General features: G+C 44.2%; 2 protein-coding genes across 3 annotated transcripts in view; one reads left to right on the plus strand and one right to left on the minus strand.

Moving 5' to 3' along the window:
• The first annotated feature begins 350 nt into the window (after positions 1 to 350).
• dap (death-associated protein) lies at positions 351 to 9,430 on the plus strand. Its single transcript, XM_079754447.1, has 4 exons — positions 351 to 528; positions 1,353 to 1,455; positions 5,686 to 5,728; positions 8,271 to 9,430. The coding sequence occupies exons 1-4, from the start codon at positions 474 to 476 to the stop codon at positions 8,388 to 8,390; spliced, it is 321 nt and encodes a 106-aa protein (XP_079610573.1). The 5' UTR covers positions 351 to 473; the 3' UTR covers positions 8,391 to 9,430.
• Positions 9,431 to 16,192: 6,762 nt separating this feature from the next.
• Positions 16,193 to 19,647, minus strand: part of ankrd33ba (ankyrin repeat domain 33ba) — a 16,507-nt gene continuing 13,052 nt past the window's right edge. The window contains exons 5-6 of one of the 2 annotated variants that reach the window (XM_079754523.1): positions 19,154 to 19,352; positions 16,193 to 18,336 (exon numbers count right to left, since the gene is read on the minus strand). In XM_079754523.1, the coding sequence (XP_079610649.1) occupies positions 17,752 to 18,336; positions 19,154 to 19,352 (784 nt within the window). In that variant the 3' untranslated portion in view covers positions 16,193 to 17,751. Of the gene's footprint in view, positions 18,337 to 19,153; positions 19,356 to 19,647 lie in introns of both variants that reach the window. The other variant, XM_079754522.1, reaches the window with a different exon arrangement.

The raw sequence follows: 19,647 nt of genomic DNA on the forward strand, positions 1-19,647 counted from the left end.
TGAGAATATTCCATGTAAGTCAATGTATGTAGTCTTTCTGTTTAAATATTGCCAGACACTGGCTGAATGTTATCACAACTTCTGTTTGGAAATAATTCTGCTTTGAATTATTTCACAGATGTATTTAATTAAATAATTACACTTTACCCATGAATATATCATGCTTTTTCTTCCTATGAAGCCCTAGATTTCCTTATTACTAATCCGCTTTATTAATCGTTTTATTAAATAGAAATATTCGTTGCCAGCACGATGACTGGATTCGAACCCCGCCCTCTTTTGCCTCTAAATGACGTCACTCCGCATCCTACGGGTCTCTGACGTCATCACGTACGGTTTCCAAACAATAATCAGGAAAAAGCCACGTTGACGGTCCTGGTTGAAGTGTAGTCCTACATTCTGACCAGAATAAACCAGCGATTTATTTCCTCAACAGTTAAATTCCTTCTCGTGCTGCCGGCTACAAACGAGGTATGTCGTCCCCACCCAAAGAGAAGATCGAGACCAAAGCTGGACATCTTCCTGCAGGTAATGACGGGGATGTGAACAATTTGTTTTCTTTCTGCAGCCCCTATACGTCAAGGCCTTTGTTTTTGTGCTGTCTGGCCCATATTGTAACGCCATGTGATGTTTTGTGCATTCGCGTCTGTTCCATCTGTAGATGAAAACCCTCTATTGCCAACGAAAGAATACCGTATCGTAGCCTATTTTTACACTTCCTGACTGTAAGTGATGTCGCAAGGCTGCAGTGAATTTATTTGCCAGTCGTTGTTAAAAACAGGTTTATTGCATGAAGGCATAAGTGAAGTCTTTTGAATTGCGTGCCTAACCTATCCATTAAATGGAGTGGGACTTTCTTATAAGGCCTTTCGGACGTCCAAATAAGCCTTATAAAAACCTGTTAAGGTGTACGTGGACGTATGAAATGGAGCGCCACAGCGAGATAACAACTGACCCTCTGCACCCTCACGTTATTATGTCTGCATAGGTGCAAGCAGCTATCCACTCACGCAAATGAATAACCATTATTTCCAGAGACATTCAGAAAAAAATCTTTTCGCTGTTGATGTTGCTATAATAAGTCGTTCATCATTTTAATTATATCACAATATTTGAATGCTCCAACGTAATAATTATTTGCCATGTCTGATAGAAATTATTTTTTAAACTAGGTTAACTAAGATATGTTATCACATCTATTTTTGGATTGTAATCATTGGGTAATTGGGAAATCATTCATTACAGTCTGTGTGTATATAAACGTGTCAATCAGTGACTAAGAAGTGAATGTGCATATGATAAAGGCTGGCTTACTTGTGTGTTTTTTTTGTGTGTGTGTTTGTGTCTTCCAGTGAAGGCAGGAGGCATGAGGATAGTCCAGAAGCACCAGTCAGCTGTAGTCCCGGAGCCCGTGGCCAAAGACGAAAAGGACGAGGAAGAGTATGAGACCACCAGGTAAAGCCCACAGTCCTTCGTAGAGGTATTGCCCTGTGGGTTTACTTTTGGATCAATTAAAAAAGATCACACACAAGCACACACCACACTCTCAATTCAAACCAAGCAAGTGTTTGCGTGGAGCCTTCACCATTGGTCTGCTCCCACTGCAGTGTTGGCAACGGCTCCCAGTCTTGCAGCGTGAACATGTGTACCGCTAATGTGGTGAACGACATAATTACTGCGTAATTATCCCAATAACCTGAAGAGGCTCATCTGACTGTGTTGTTGTCTGCATGGACGGCCACATTTGAGGCGTTCCTTGGTGCGTTCGACTGCTGCAAGCACATCTGGTCGGTAATGTTCCTTGGCTGTGTTGTTCTGTTTTATTTGCCTCATTTTTATTTCTTATTAATGGACAGTGTCAAGGTCACTGAATTGTATGATAGCGGTCGAAATGGGACAATTAAGAGTTGATCTTTAACGATGGTATATCTAGGAAGGTTGGGTGTACGTTTGTGGTGTTTTCGTCTGCAACCCTAATGTCGTCACCCTCCCCATGAGAGTTTTTTAGTGAGGTGTGAGTTGTTGCAGATGCTGCATTGAGAGAGAGAGAGAGAGAGAGAGAGAGAGAGAGAGAGAGAGAGAGAGAGAGAGAGAGAGAGAGAGAGAGAGAGAGAATATGGAAGAATTGTATACAAACATACAGCAGATACCAACAGACTGGCATAGACACATGTGCATGTGTTTTATAAATCAGACATAACTATTTTATATTAGTGTCTGCTCTACTTACTGCAAAAAAAAAAGTCTATATGTTCACTTATTTTTTGCCATTAACTAAACCAGGTATAAATTGTGCATAGGGGTATATAGTGTACTCAAGGCTCTGAACACACTCAACTCTAAATTGGAGGAGAGCAGAAAAGGCCCAGTACTGAAACCTTGCCATGGGTGTGGCCATCACACCAGTGTGACATGTTTCCTCTTGACTAGCTCAGGTATTTGCAGTCACGTTTGTGTGTGTGTTTGTGTGTGTGTGTGTGTGTGTGTGTGTGTGTGTGTGTGTGTGACTTCAATAATGATACTATTAATATTAATAACGCAGGATCGCTCCAAAATCAATCAGCAGAGAAGAAAACTTGTGAGGAGGAGGGGAAAAAAAAAGAGAGGCAACATGCTACTGTTTCTATGGCAACTGCCACCTCGCCCACGGCATCAAACTTTCTGCTCCGCTGAGGCGGAGAAATGGGTGGTGGGGGTGGGGGGCTGGGTGCATGGAAGGGTGTGTGTGTGTGTGTGTGTGTGGGGGGGGGGGGGGGGGGGGGGGGGGGGGGGGGGGGGGGGGGGGGCAGGGGTGTTGGTTAGTCCACGAGGAGTGGCATAGGGAAGGGAAAATAGACTTGCTGGAAAAAAATGAAGCCCTGGTGGTATTGTGTGGTCCTTAACATTTAAGTATCCACTACAGGATTTATATACATGCTTCCATGCACCGCCTCCTCTCATTTCCTCCCAAAGCGTCTTCCCTCCTGAAATTGAGCTGCAAAGCTCTCTACTGCCCCCTGCAGGAGGTAGCTGTCTCTGCGGATCGCTCCTGGCTCACCGCCACTGGAGAAGCATTAAAACAAAATGTCCAACTTTTTCCCTCTCTCTGGCTCTGCCTCCCTCCCTCTCTCTCCAGCTTCCTCTCTCTCTCTATCTGTCTGCCTTTCTCCTTTCTGAATATGTATTCAGCGTTCACATTGTTCTGTGATCATGTGTCGGACTCCTGGTTGGATTATTGTTTGCCTGATTAATGGTTATCGTTTAGGCCAGTGTGCTATAGACTCAACCGCATAAGATTATCACGTGCTATTTTTTCTTGTAATGCATTCACGTTGTCACTCGTTCTGACTCCCTTTTACGTGCCCATTTGTTATCGCCCAGCTCTTTTTTGTGTGAGGTCATGTACACCCACCCACCTGATTCATAGTCTGTCCGTAGAGGAGACTGCATCCTCTCAATATATTTCACCCTTTTTTTTTCTTTTTTTTTTACAGATCCCACTAAGGGATTCATTTATTACTTCTCAAGTTCAGACTTTGTAGCTGTCTGGCTGTGTTTTCTGTCAGTCTGTCGGCTAGACTGAAACGGCATAGGCCTAACTTGCATGTTTGTTAATCCCTCATGTGACTTTGTGACTTAATATTTCCCATCGTGTGTTTTTGAGTTTTTTTTTGTACCTCTTTCAAGTGCAACACATTCATGGTGAACACATGATGGAGTAAACGCAAGTAAACTTGATCCCCGGGTAAGGCCAGAGCAACGCTGGCTGAAAGATAATGTCAAGTGACGTGTAGTCTAGTCAAAAAGTATAGGCCGACACAGCTTGCTCTTGTTCGTTGATGAATGTTGCTATGGCAACAGGGACGTTTTGTCAAAAAGTCGGCTGAAAGTTTTCCCCCTTAGTCAGTAACGTTAGGTTGGGTGAATATTGGCTGGGACATTCACCACTGTTGTGAACTTTGTGTGGATGTAACACTATAAAAATAATTCAAATGAATTATTTTGCTGTAAAGGATTAAGAGCAAAAACTATTTTGTGAGATGTCTTTGGTGCTGCGGGTACCTAGTAGGATGTAATTTGTCACAGGCGATGCATGACTGTTCAAAGATTGGGAAACAATCGTCTACTACAACAAACATGTAGTTGAACACACATAGGCTAGTGTAACGTACGTGTGTCCAACATACAGGCAGTCTTGAGTGCAACACGGGTAGCCTAGTCAAACAAACGTGTAGCCTAGTTGAACAGCTACAGAGGCTAGTGTGACAAGTCGTCTCGTTGCACAGATACATGGGCTAGTTTAACATGGTGCAACGTCAGCCTAGGCTCGAGTGTTCAGCCCGGCCTTCCCCGTTCTCATTTCCAAACTAAAATGAGGAGGATTATACGTGGCACTGCAGCGTTGGTGGTATGATGCAGAATGACTCGACACTTTCTCACATGTCATGGGAAGAGGCAGAGGCGGTAAAGTGTGGAGGCTGGGGCCTTTTTTTCCCTCCTGGGATTTCAAACTCTTTTTTTCCTTTTGTTACCATCTGTGTGATGTCTTTAAATGTTTTGGGGCTGGGGGGGGAGGCTCCTAAATTCTTTTTTTTTTAAAAGACGGTACACCCAGATGGTACTTATCTAGTGCGTGCCATGCTTATGTTTTGATTAAATTATGAACAGTAATCCACTAAATGATTGTTTTAAACGTTTCTGCTAACTCTCTGAACATTCTGGCTGGTTGCCTTTGAGCAGAGTTTTCAAGGTGGCCGCCGCATCCGTGCATTTATTTATTTTTTAACTTCTCTTGCCTCCGGGTTTCAGTGTCACAAAATTGCTCGGTGCTCATTCGTCATGTCAAGGTCGTGCAGAACCTCTGGTTTCTCTTGCCTCCCTCCCTCCCTCTCCCTATTAGCGTGAGTTCATTCCTTCCTACTTTTCTCCCTCCCTCCTTCCCTGGTCCTCCCCCATCGCTAATAGTCTGTTATTAAGAAGGTGCGCCTTTGTTCATTCCTCCTCTCCCCCGCCTTATCACCTTATACCTCTGACTTGGTCTTTTCTGACCCTTTTCATCTTTTATTCCCCCTGTCCATCACACATCTTCCAACTTGTCCTATTTTCCTTCCCCCCCGCCTCCCCATCTCTCTGGCCCTCTCCGCCTCCCTTCCCCTATCTCTCTCTCTCTCCCTCCCTCCCTATCTGCCATCCTCGCTCCCCCATTCGTAGGGATGTGAGCTCCAGTGTTTAGTGACGATAAATGGAAGCTATTAATGCTGCTGGCAGGTCCTGTCAGCCTCTGTGTGTATTTACATGGGTGCGTGCTTGTGCGCGGGCATGTTTGCGTGAAGGTGTTGCGTGTGTAAGGCCGCTGGCTGTATGCGTTCTGACAGTTGACGGTGTTGGCCCCTCATGTTTTGTGAGAGGTGTGGGCTGGGTATTTGACTTGCAACCCTTGTTTCGCTGTTTACTGTTTGTTTCTTTTTTGACTCTTAGCCCGGACATGTGGTTCAAAGATAAGAGAAGACCCATGTGCTGTCTCGGCACTCGCAAACACTGAAACACATCGGCACGCCACCTGTGTTGTGGTTATGGGGTCACGAAAAAACAATATTGTATTGCGTTATAAATTATTCATAATGTTTTCTTTTTTTTGTCTTCCCTCTCTTCTTCTCTGGTTTCCTTCGGGATGTCCCGTCTCTCTCTCTCTCTCTCTCTGTGCAGTCCTCCAAAGCCCACCGTGATCGTCTCTGGAGTGGTCACAAAGGTAACGACCCACTCAATGCAGAACACACACACGGGTATCTCATACACAAACACACACAGTATCTCACACACACACACACACACTCATTTGTGCAGCGAGGAGCCACGGCAGACGTTAGAATCTGGGACACCGGCCTCCATAGGGAAAGGTCTGAAAATGGGCACACAGGAGGGGACACAAGGAGAGAAATGGCGACACCGCCCACACAAAAACCGACAGGCGGGAAGATGGAGAGAAATGGCCATGGGGGGGAGGTGAGACGGACAGAATCGCAAGGGCAGTGTTTAAAAGCCAGAGAGAAGTGGCAGAGGGACATAAAAGGGGTATTTCAGTTTGGTTTTACGGAGCAAATGTGCTCTGGGCAGCCCCTTGATCACAACCTCCTAAATGGTTTCCAGAGTGCCTCGCGACAGATCCCAAATAATAATAACCAATGCCGCCAAGAGACGGTTGAAGGGGACGGCCCAAACTGTCATGAAAGACCCAAAGCCACTGCAACTGTCGTTCTGTGGGGTTGAGTGAAAATCAGTTTTTATGGACGAATGAACATGGTTATAGGGTTGTTACGTGGTGGGATTTTTGCTGCTGGTCGATTGCCGCCCTTGTATTCAAACCGACCAACATCAGAATGTCTTAATTCTTGGATATTAATTATGAAATGAAACTATAGGCCTAAGGCGTATTTTAGCATTGTTAGTGTGTTAATACATTTAACAAAATGATACAAATTGACACTGCCTGTAAAGAGACATGAAAATGTGCTTTTAATTAGAGACACGGATTAAATCAAATAAATATATGTTGGTTTGCAAAAACAAGGGAGCCTAAGTAGAAAAAAATGAATTCCTCATTACCAATTTAGCAGAACAAAGATTTAAAATGTCAAAATATTTCAAATAAATATACATTGATAAACAAATGGGGCTATGAAAATCAAATAAAACAGATCGGAACGACTGCTACGGTTGAATGAATTAAATAGCCTTGTTCCTATGCACGATTATGAAATAACCGGCCAAGCCCGGTTCGCTTTAATAGGGCTACAACGAGGAACCTTGAGAAAAATAGTATGTTTGGCTGTACTTTGGTGTATGTTGACTCCGCTTGATAACGCCCAGACTTTGACCTTCAACTTGTAGAAAAATAAATGAAAGTAGGTCAGGGCATGTGAAATGTAGTGTTTGCTTTACCCGTTTATTGTGTGTGTGTGTGTGTGTGTGTGTGTGTGTGTGTGTGTGTGTGTGTACCCTTTTCGAGTCACCTCTGACGGTGTGGGCGCCCGTCCCACTTAACTCCCTCTATCACTAGGATCGGCGCTCAGGGCCGTCAATACACAAAGACTTCAGAATAGGTCCTCCTATTTCCTTTAAGAGCAGGCCCTCATTGTGTGTGTATGTGGGGGGGGGCAGGTTTGGGCAATGGGTTACTTTTAAATTACAGTACACTGTTTATATTAATATCGCTTTAATATTGTTACAAAAAAAAAAAAGATTTGTATGCTACTGTTTAAATTTAAATATTTTGACATGTCGCCAGATACCCAAACAATGTTCCTCTTCTGCAGCATGCAGCATAGCGTGGCCAAATCTTCACTCCCTAGGCCTTTTACGACTATACAAGTAGTCGGGCAAGAAGCTTTGAGTTTTAGAGGAAGGAGCACAGAGGCCGAATAAAAGTCAGCTACAGCTCCATACCAGCCTATTAGCTGTACAATGTATTTAGCACAATGTTGTGCGTGTTATTCACATTTATGAAGAAAAATAACACAAAAGAAAACTAATTAAGGAAAAGGAAATCTGAATGAAAAGAAGGCTTTTACTCAGTTTTGATGATTAGTTTGTCTGATTTTCTAATGTATTTTTTATTGATTTTAGTTGTGTGTATGGTAGATTAGGGGCAGGGGTCCGGTTTCCAGGCTCCATGGTGCACTCCCATTAGCGCAATTTTCAGGTCATTGCTGTTGTTTTGCGATTAGATAACAGACTTAAGACTGGGACCGGCAAGGGCATGTGCACAATTAAATAGGATAAAAACAAAAGAGATTACATGGCATGCGCCGGCATGCTGGGAGAAGCATTTCCAATGAATGTTTTAAGCCAGTGTTGGACCTGATTTAGCCGACTACAATATGTACTCTTTAAACACTCTTTAGATGTTCATTCACATTCCAGGGGTCCCTCATTTTCGATTTTGAGAGCTGGCCTCTCTAGCCGCTGGTCATATTTAACTCTTGGAATGAAATCAATTAAAGTAAATCTACTTGTGTCTTCTCTATTCAACGTCATACATGCTAATTTGCAGTTCCAGCATGAAAAGCATGAAAGGTCCCCTTCGCTAACAGCTCTTCGGTGGCTGGAAATTCAGCTTGCAGCGAATGCTCTGTAGGGAATCAGCACTCAAAAAAATGACCTTTTAGCTTTCTGTGCTGTTGGATTTACCCCGCCCGCTTTTTGTTGGTTTTCCTTGCCTTGAGCCAAGGAGGCTTGATCCACGCAAACGGCTTCTTCCAACCGTAAAACTGTGATTGTGTTTCTCCGCCTAGGGTGACAGGGACTTCACCCCGGCAGCTGCCCAGGTTGCCCACCAGAAGCCCCAGCCCGCACTCCCCAAGATGCCCCCCAGCCACCAGCAAAACCAGCAAATCCACCAGCCCCGCAAGTGAGCTAGCGCCGCGGCAGCCCAAGACATTAGCGGCTAAGCTAACTCCACCAGCCAGCCTTTTCACCCCGGAAACTGACCGAGGGCGTGGAGAGCCCCCGCCGCCCCAACCAGGCACAGATCTCTGCTTCTTTTTGGTTCCCTCAGAAGAAGAAATTGACAAATGTCAATCTTAAAAATAATTACCCAAAATAATAAATTGGGATATTTTTTTTGCAATGTGATACTGATTTAAAGTGTTGATCCCCATATTTGTGCATGCTCAGTGCACTCACTTGCACTATTTCTCAATGAAGTTTTTTTTTGAAGTGCTGTGCGGTTCTTACACCAAAGTGACGGGCCATATTGACAGCTACGGCTTCCATAGGGGGGGTGATTTGAGACTGGAAGTTGATCTGAGATCTGTGTCTGTAAAAGAGGGGTGGGGGTCCAAAGCCTAGAAATGTGCAGGCCACACTAGATAAACTCCAAACCAGTCAATCAAAGCAAACCTACCAACCCATCCTTGGGATTAGGGAATTATTTGTACCCGCCAAAGTATTTTCAGACGTTTTCTTAATGAGAAAAATCAACCAATAAATTTAAATATAATCCAACATTAATCATATCGTGATATTGATATATTGACCATACAGGATACTATGGGGGACCAAAATGGCAGCATGAACCAACAGCAAGCCTTGGTTGCCTCTGACAAGCATTCCATTTGACCTTTTCCTCTACATTTCATTCACCAAGTCTATTAGACACGCACACATACACACATTTTACTTAATCACCCAACCCCCTTACACTGAAGTGTCGTTAATTGTAACACTAATTATCAGGTTTCCAAAAAAATGGTAAGATGTTATTTCGCCTAGCCCTAGGACATTTTTTTTTTTGGGGTTAAAATAAAAGAAAAGAAAAAAATGTATAGGAAGTTTTATTGTGTTTGCTCGGTTATTCACTTGAGTGATTTGTTCAATTGTAAAAACATAATTCAAAAGTCATTGAATTGACTTAAGTGTTAGGAATGGTTCTCTTAGTTATTAAAGATATATCCTGAAATAACGAAATTGTGTCATCATTGAACAATGTGTTGTGAAAAGACACCTTGGGACTTCAGTGCCATAATCACATGCTATTAATATCAAGATTCACACAGTGTTTTTTGGAGATTTGCTGGCAAGCTCCTCATATGATACAAATTCTCCATTGTTTGACTTGATGGAAAATAATTCATGGGTTGTTTTTGGGGATCATGTTATAAGACGCCGTCGCCGACCATATGCAACTTAAAAGTAGAACCCACATTGGCGAAATGTTCCACATAACTTCTATATTTTCTAGGTGACACCCTATATCAGACTATTAAAACTGTTTAAAGTACTCCGCTCTGTGAGTCCAATAATGTGCCATTATGAATTTTCGTTGTGTACTAAAAGGCTGAAAAACACGGGCCTCAGGTGGCCTTTGGAGAACCAAGCAGACTGGTGTCCCCCCGATCTGTCAGCCCACCTTCGCCCTCCTCTCCTCCATCTCCCTTTCCCACTCGCATGCACGCACGCACACACACACACACACACACTCACATCACACAGACTGGACCAGGTGTTGCTGCATATATTTAGCTCGGTGGAGGCCTGGCTTCCAGGTGTTGTGTCAGTTAAAGTTACCCCGGGCTCAGCCAGGTTGCCTTGGCCATAATTGTGTCGGGCTATACCCAGAGAAGCCCTTCATCAAAACAGACACGCTGGCCCCCCCCCCCGCCAAAAGGTACCCCCTGACGTATCCGATGTAAACATTCTCATTGGTCCGATTCTAATGCAGCTCCATACATCAGCTATGCGTGGGGCTTATAAACCTGAACCTAATAATAATACCTACCTTAACCATCATTTACGTTACACCTACATTTAAACATCTCTAACCTAATGCTTTGATCTGGGAAAAATATATACAAACAAGATGACGGTTTCAAACGTCACAGCGGATGGCGCTGGGTTCAAGTCCTGGTGATCTCCTTGGAAACGATATTGATGAGTTTGGCTTGTAAACTATGTCACATGAATTGTAATGTCAAGTTAACCTCTGAACAGATCAAAGCAGGTGTTCAGTGGATAGTGGTTGACTTGTTGGCTCCTACTCCTGACCCCTTATTTCCATGTTGTGTGAATAGTAATGTCACATAATTTCCGAATACCTCCTAACAGATGTCTTTGGTGCACAGCAGCGAGAGCTGTTGGCTTTCCATTCCAGCGACCCGGGTTTGAGCCCGGGGAGGGCTGTCTCCATTGGAACTACTTATTTTGATGTCATGTGATTTGTTGTGTCTAGTATAACTTCTGGCTGTCTCATAAGCACATCTGAGAAAGTTAGTAAAGTACTAGTACTAAATATGTACATTTATGGCCACACCGTACTTTGGCTGGCAGTGATTTCATTGTGCCAGCCCAAGCAGGCTGCAGTTCAATTACCGGTCAAAGGTGTCGGTATTGAAAATAAATCTCTTATTCTTCCATGTTGTCCCTTAAGCTGTGCTTGTGTCGGATCGCATGGCATACAGCTCTAAACGGTGACACCTAAAGGAATGTATGGATAGCTTTCATAACAACATAAGTGCCGATTATTTTTTTTACATAGGATCTCTCTGGAGCCACCCCTCTCTCGATGACCACGCACTCTACCAAAGAACCACAACCCCAAAACTTGGGGAATAGCTGAATGATGACCCAGTTGAATGACTAGGAGACTTTAGTTATGAGTGTGGTGTTGCAACACAATTTGATCAAATCTTTCTAAGTTAGATGTTTTAAGTGAATGCACCCATAGGCATAGTGCACGCAAACTACTTTCCAGTTATATTTCCAAATAGGGTCCTCATGGTTTTGTCGTGTCTCTTGTTGTTGACCAGGCGTACCACTGTACACACTAATCTTGTCAGACATCTAACTTCTATAAGTCTGCCAGACATCAGCAGATAAAACAACCAAGCCTCAAAACTGTATGCCGTGGTTGGTTAAGGTGATGGTTAAGGTGACAGTGTGACCGGCTGTTTATTTAGTATTTGACGGGGACATTTAGAGATAAAATGTGTTTACTGTTCCTCGGGTCTGATAAAGCAGCTGGCAATGGAGTAAAATGACAAAGTTGCCGTGACATTTACTGGCTCCCCACTCAGGGGAGCCAGTAAACTGGTAGGGAACTGGCGCCATTATATTTAAATTGTTACTTAATTCACATGTGGTGAAAATAATCTGGTAGTATATAGGGCGTATATTTTGTATTTATCACATATGTTGTTTGAGAGTCCAGAAGAGTTTTGTAACAAGCCAAACGAGGACTGGGACGGACCACCGTGGCTCCCGTGGATGAATGCATGGACCTCCTACTATCTTTGGTAGATACTTTATATAGTAGTTGACACATGAATTAAATATTACAGTAATACAAGATGTGGCTTTGAGTTTAACTGTAATGACATTGTTTTTAAATGCAGTTCTATCCAGAGGATGTCCTCATGGAATTAATAGACTTACTGAAAGGCCTGTTGACAATAGACCCTGGTCTTAGAATGACCCCCAGAGACATTCTGCAGCATCCCTCGTGTCTCTACTGCCACAATATTATGGCCACCAAGGGCGTAGGAAACGGGGGGGACGGAGGGGACGTGTCCCCTCCAATTTTGGAGACAGGCGCATTTGTCCCACCTAAAAAATATACCGGGGGGAGAAAAATATTTTATTTTATTTTGAAAGCGCAACACAGCGTCTTGTCACCGCTTCTTATTCTAAAAAACTGGATGATTGAGCAATTAAAGAATTGATTTGATATTTATCAGTTCATTACTGCCATTCAAAATGTGTTTTCCTTTACATTTACAAATGTATCTTTTTAGTAGAATAAAATATATTTGTGAATTCTTTCAGTGTAGTTAATTTATGACATATTTCTGTTCAAACCATTAACGGATCTGTCAGGTTTCGGATATGTGTCCCCCCCAATGTTAAACTCATTCTTACGCCCCTGATGGCCACAGTTTGTAAGTGTTTGTGTTTAAGTCAGTCCGTCTATCTGAAAGTCGAGGAGATGAAAACAAATAGCAACAGGAATTTCAAGTGTTGTCATCAATCGCATTTTCTTCATACAGTGTGTCAGAGCATGGCCAACACTATTCAGAAGGCAGCTCCACCAGCTAAACCAACCAACTCAAACTGAGCCCTAACATCCACTCCGATGATTGGTCTGATCGTGTTTCAACATCAGACTGCGTTCCCTGCCAGTTCCCAGCATCAGGACCAGCACTACCGCTACCAAGAGTCTGAACCAGACAGGGAGGAGGTGGAGCAATGTGTGGAGGAGGAGAGAAGGACAGGGGGAGGTGAATGCTACAGACTCCTGGGCAGAGGAGCAGGTTGGGGTGGCTGGCACCTCCTCATTCTTCCCTTACAGTGTGTGGGCTGATTACCGAGCCTATTCAGAAGACGGATACCCAGACAACCTACATCACATGAGCCAGACTGGTATGAAGGTGTTTCTGAAAACACAGGACTGGGCTCCCTGCCAGTCGGCTGCTCCCCTTCCCAGCATCACGACCAGCACTCCCACTACCAAGAGTTTGACAAAGACAAGGAGGAGGAGATTCAGTGGAAAGGAGGAGGGAGAGGAGAACATCTGTTACATCAATTCTAGGGAAGAGGAGGTGAATTGACAAAAAGAAGAGGGAAGAGATAGCTCATGTAAAGGAGAAGGAAGGCAGCTCGAAGAAGGAGAGTGGGCTGGAGGAGGAGAGAGAGGAGAGCGCCTCCCCAACAGTTTCTGTTTCCTTCAGATACACACCCCTGGATAGAGGAGCTGGAGGGCCTGTCGGCCACCTCCTCTCAGGATCAGATTGAGTTCTTCAGAGGGGAAGGAGAGAGAGGAGAAGAGAGAGGAGGGGGCAGGAGAGGGGAAGGTAGAGCAATCGGAATATGGATTCTCACAGGAGGGAGAACTCTTTAGAAGGCTTGGAGGAGGACACAGGGTAAGAAGAGAAGGAAGAATATAAGAAAGAAGAAGGGTGAAAGGATAGAAAAGAGCAGGAGAAAGGGCAGTAGCAATATAAAGAATACAACAGCAAAGATCAGGGGGAAAATAAGAAAGAGGAAGAAGGAAGAGGAAGATTAAGACTTTGAATAGGAGGAAGGGAAAGTCCAAGATGGAGGTTAGTAGAAACAGCAGCAGGAAAAGGAGGAAAAAGAAAACAATGAAGAAAGGGATGATGAGAAACAAGAAGAAAAGGATGAGAAGGAGAAGGAGGAATAATAACACAATTAGGGAGAGGAGGAGGAAGAGGAGGATGATGAGGAGGAGAGGAAGGAAGGTGAGGAGGAAAGCAATGTTGCGGTAACAAATTGCAATGCTGTATATTAAATAAAGAAATATTTTTTTCATCATTATCTATTTGTTCTTGATATTTTGAATCCAATCTACTTTTCTAGTTTCATTATTAGCTGTGCCTCGACTGTCACACGGGTCAAAACAACTAAAGAGGAACTACCGAAGGGGGTTTGGTCATGACCATAATGGAATAGGGGCTTTGGATAGAGATAGATAGATGGAGAGAGAGAGAGAGAGAGAGAGAGAGAGAGAGAGAGAGAGAGAGAGAGAGAGAGAGAGAGAGCCTACACCAGCCTTGAAGACATAGGCTAAGCCAACACATTTCGCATCAACTACACACGCACAAACACACACACACACACACACACTAAGACATGAACCCCCCCTCCTTTGCCAGTCAGCAAAAATACTTTTCAGACCAGTTGCCCCCCAAAGCACTTTTGCATGAACAGCTCACCCATTCACACACACACACACACACACACACACACACACACACACACACACACACACACACACACACACACACCATGCATCGATTGACCTGCAGGGACCTCTCTAGCCATCCAGCACGGATGTCTGTCTTCCATCGATGGAACAGCACGGACCGTCCAGCAGGGAGCTCCCCTGCCGTCCGCCATCCCCCCCGCCCCCAGACACTCATCCCCCTTTCCTCGACACGCACGCGGAGGGTGAGGTGTAGGGAGGAGGGGAGTCTCTTTTGGTTTTACAGCTTTCACCGGTTGGATGTACGGTGAGTCAAGGTGTTTCTGTTGCAGCTCTTTCACCTGGTCGACGTAAGCTACAGTGAAGGACGAAAGGTTGGAGCTTGGAGGAGGTGCCAGACTGCTCACCGACCAGCACCCCATAACCATTGACGACATTCATTAAGGAAATAAGTTTGCTTGTGTTACTATGTAGGTCAATCATCGCACTCATTGCACTCCTAACCATCACTGGGAGGAGGGATTGCCCCTCTGTGTTCCTTCTCAAGTGTATTTCACACACCAGTATCCAACCATCACGCCAACTCTGTAATTAAACATCTCATTATTACATTAAAGTGGTTATTTTTTACAAAATACTCTAGCTGGTTTTGCTGAAGGATGTGTTTTAATAAATGTATTATTTATTATCATGCAGGGGCCAACATTGAAATGTTCTTTATCTTCTCTCTGCCTCTCGATTTAAACCTTAGCCTTTATATATGCATTACTGCTTACTTGTCTGTCTGGTCTACTCGAGTTGGAATCTTATTTTAAGTTGTTTCTCTGTATTGATTTAAATAAAAAGAAACCTACATTTCAAGATGATCCCTCCCTGTTCATCATTCCTCATTTTCAAGGCTTAATAAAAGTGTAACCACCAAAAGATCGATAAGCAAAGCAGCAAAAGCGGGCAGCAACCGTTCATTATCACTGAGGGCATAAAGAGAGATCAAGTTTTCTGTATGCAAAACAGAATGATCGGCCCTGATGGACTAACCAATAGCAGGGCTGGGATTAACAATTTAGGATTGTAGTTTCTCTTGCTAGTTTCTAGCAAAAATGGAGTTGAAACATTAAGGCTTGGACATTGGGAAACCAATTTGTAAGCATTGTAGTAAGCTTTTTTCTTTGGTCGTAATGTTTATTTCTTCGGTACAATATGTCTTTGTAATACAAAAGGAAACAGATGCCTGTTGCATTATTTGATTTCTGGCCCAGGCTCTCTTCCATTTACCCCCAGAAGTTCTTGGGGGAACTAGAACACAAGATAACAATTTACCTGCCATTGTTTGGTTTCCAAAATCAGATCATTGTATGAGGCTTCCATGTAGACCACTCTCTGAAGGCGGGATGGGGGGGGGGGGTTATTGTATCACATTCTGTTGATAAATGCAAGCAAAACTGCATAACTGTATGGCTCCCATGCTTTTCCAAGAGCTTAGATATGTATTTGTCAAAGGCCATACATACTGATCAACCAGACATTTCCAAAGCGTTTGCGTTTTAGTGTTTAATCCGTGGCTGGGTGAACTATCGCCGCGTGTCCTAGATTTAGCTTTCAATCTCTTGTTATAACATTTCCGTGGCCAACGCCATGGGGGCATGGGGGGGGTTGAAATGCATTTCATTTCAAATATTCGTCTTTGTGAGTGAGGTTTTAACCCCCCCGAGAAGAGGGGGGGGAGGGGGCAAAGAGGGGGACCGCCATGGAGTCATGACTTTTATTTGAAGTAAATGATTTTGCTGGTGTCTAGCGCCCTCATAACCCCCCACAGCCACTCATCAGTATGTATATTAGACACACACTCTTAAGATGGCACTTAAGCTTCAACTGCTGAGGGGTGTTGGGGCTGTGAAATTGTGTTCTCGAAGTCCCTATAATGTTAGATCACTGCTCTCTCCCTCTCGCTACCTCATGAGTGTTTCCTCATGCACTGGTATTTCTCGCGTCATTTTAATGGTAAAGCAGAGCTGGTCGTCATTGCCAAAGACCAGAGAAAATTCATGTCCACTAGAATGTTGGGCCAGAACTCTGGATATTACTGCATTTTAGTTGCGGTTTTACAACAACTTTGCAGTGCTGCTGCGAGCCAATCACATTTTGGTTCTGTGGTTTTAATGCAATTTTGAACAAATATCTTTGGTTTCTCCTAATTGATTAGAGATGGAGATTATTATTGGCGTCTGGGATCTTTTATATTTTATAATATCAGCATACCATTTTTATCATACTGTGCTCTAATGTCTTTCTCTAGGGCCATTGGAACAACAGAACAAAGTATATAAGCAGGCCTAAGCGACCCTAGGATTTATGCCAACAACACATCTACCTTTGATGGACACGCACTTTATTTATCTCATTTGAACTGAGTTCTCCCCTGTTGACGAATGATCATTCGTAAAGTTCTAATTATCATCAGCCAGTGTTAAAAAGACTCTACTGTAAACAATTGATAATGGATTAAACAATCAACTATTAAATGAATCCACATTTAACAATTTAAAGTGTCGCAGGAAAACAGTGTTTTACATTGTTTGGTTCTGGTCATGAGAGGACAAAAACTTAGCGGTTCACAGATTTCGATTAGCATGTTCCAAAAATGTCTTTCATTTAAAATCCTTAAATGTCTAAAATGTTAACAAAAAAAGCGCTTAAAACTCTAAATATAAAAATACAAAGTACAGTATGCAAAATACACTCTTGTATTGGATATCAAAGCAAAAATATCTATGAAAACATTATTTGAATTCAAATAAACTATGACATGCCGCAACTGTAAAACCTATAAAATTATTTGAGACTTAAGGTCATTAAAGTCTTTATAAATATTATAAGTATTGCTCCTTTTTAAGGAAAAACAATGGAAACATGTGAACAAATGCTTGTTCTAGTTTGATACAGAAAGAGAGTATTGAATTCACTTGGGTCAAACGATCACTAGCATACTGTGGGTAACCAAAATAAAAGACAATTTGAAAGCAATAAATTCCATCTGAAAGCAATAAATAAAAGAAAAAAATAAGTTAGTACGAAACTGTTCAAGTAGAGAGTCCCATATATATAACCATTGACCGTGAGCTTCTTCTCTCCTTATTGCAGCTTAATTCTGAATCTCATCAGGGCCTCGTACAGCTCTCTGTGTAACACTTCAGTTTGAATCACGGTAGCGATTCAAAATAGAGCTGGTCAACGCAACGCTTGCATTTGCTTGATCTTCCCAGAGGTGCATCATTCGTCTGTCATGCCACACAGATTTAAGACTGTTGGCGCGTTCAGGACCCATGTGTGTCTATATAAATATATAAATATAAATATCGATGTTAACCTTGTTTTTGGTTGGCCTAGCATAAAAAAAAATCCCCTGAATTCTCAACATCCATAGCGGTACCGTTTTCCAATCTCCTCCTTTGCGCCGCTCGCTCCCTCTCTGTGGCCTCGGTCTGTTTACGTCTCCCTGGCGTCCCTTCCTTTCCCTTTATACCCCCGTGCCTCCTCACATCACTTCCTCTCTCTATTTATTCCCTCTGGCGGCGGGTGACGAGTTGTTTCTCGCTCGCCGCCTCCAGCCTCCTCCTCTCCGCCTCCTCGGCCCTCCTCCGCTCCTCCTTCAGCTCCTTGTACCTCCACTTGGGGACCTGCAGCAGGCACCTCCCGTCGGGGCTGTGCCTGGTGCTGCTGCTCCTCCGGCGGACCTTCTCCGGCTCGTAGGTGGGCGCCGGGGCCTTGGACACCCTCACCTTGGGGACGGTGTGGCCCGGCCGCACGCTGCTCCTCCGCAACATCAGGTGGATGGGCAGCAGGCTGGTGCGCCGGAGCTCCACCGCGTTCCCCCCGACCGCGCCCGAGGCCGACGACGACGAGGCGGTGGGCTGGGAGGGGCTGAGGCTGGGCCGCCGGTCGGGGAGAGCCCGGGGCTGGAGGCTGGCCCGGCGCTCGGCCGAGCCCTTGGCCACCAGCGTGACCCGGGAGTTCTGGAAGAGCCGGAGGTCGGCGTCCAGCCGCTCCGGGTTGAGGCGCAGGTCTTTGGCGCGCTGCCGCCGCAGGATCTCGGGCACGGCGTGGCGCCGCTTGCCCACGCAGGGGGGACTCTCCGGACACACCTGGGGGAAGGGGGAAGAGCAGGGAGTCCGTGACAGGGTTCCCAAAAGCGGTTTACAGCCTAGGCGGCCTTAACGTCCCTTTTTTTAATTGTAAAATGTATACAAAAGTATAAGATAATCTGAAATTCTTTCACTCTCTGTGTATAGATCAAGACAGACATGCGGCCAGACAGCCTGCATGAACGGAGGATACCCTGTAGCGATGCAAGATGTCAGCTCTGCCGTAAGCAGTGACTGTGATCACTGCTTACGGACCACTGCATGAACATTAGGGAAGGCTTTAGCCAGCTTTTGGCAGTTAAAATGAATTCCGTTCCTGTTGGAAAACATTGAATGTGTCTTACATGGAATATCTTTCGACTAACCAGAAGAAAATAAGTGGCCAGGGCTACAACAGGGTGACACCAAAAAACGTGCGGGTGTGAGGTGTACTTTGCCTGTGAAAGATGACTGTCACCAGAAGAGAGCCACTATAAAATATCCTGGCTCCGCCTTTCTCTGTCCGTTGATCAAAACCATTGATCAAAGCACGACAGGTAGCATGGACAGATGGGTTTGTGTTCACTCATATTAGCAGAAGGACAGGATCACAATATGCTGCAGTGATATCATTATTATAAAGTGTTTACCCCAGAAACACTTTATAATAACCCACCTTGACAACATGGCATTTGGTGAAAAGTCAAGATGTTACGTCACATGCCAGAATCACATGTTTTTATCAGTAACAGGGAAAAAGGCAAATTAACCAGTTTGACTTGTAGCACACGCAAGCAGAAGATAACAAAATAGGAGACAAAGCCCCCTCTTGCCTCACCGTTCGACAGGCCAGCGCGATGAAAGGACTCCGCACGGCGGTCGTCACGGTGACCAGGTGGTCGATGACGCCCTGGTCCTCGGGGTCGGTGACGTTGGCGATGTTGAAGGCTTGGCGCACGGTGTCTGACAGACGCCTCAGGCAGCCGCGGTTCTCTTTGGCCTTGAGGACCAAGGGAGCCAGCTTGGGCCACTCGAGGCTACTGGAGGGAAGGGAAGGGAATCAGACTCAAATATATGAGTTGAATTGACCTGACTTGAGTTTGAGTGACTTGACTTGAATTGAAATTACTTGAATTGATATCGCTTGGGTTTAATCTAATTGAATTCATAAAGACAACTGTTTTTGTTTTGTGGTCTCTCAGTATTGTTTAAGCATGTTGCGTGCGTTGGATTTCATGTGTCATACACAAATGACACATACACAAAATCACAAACGTCATGTGCTCAGGATTTATTTTTTTAAATGAAAGAAAGAAAGAAAGTAAAAAAAAA

Source organism: Pollachius pollachius (genome assembly GCF_949987615.1).
Source record: "Pollachius pollachius genome assembly, chromosome: 17".
NCBI classification, from domain to species: Eukaryota; Metazoa; Chordata; class Actinopteri; order Gadiformes; family Gadidae; genus Pollachius; species Pollachius pollachius.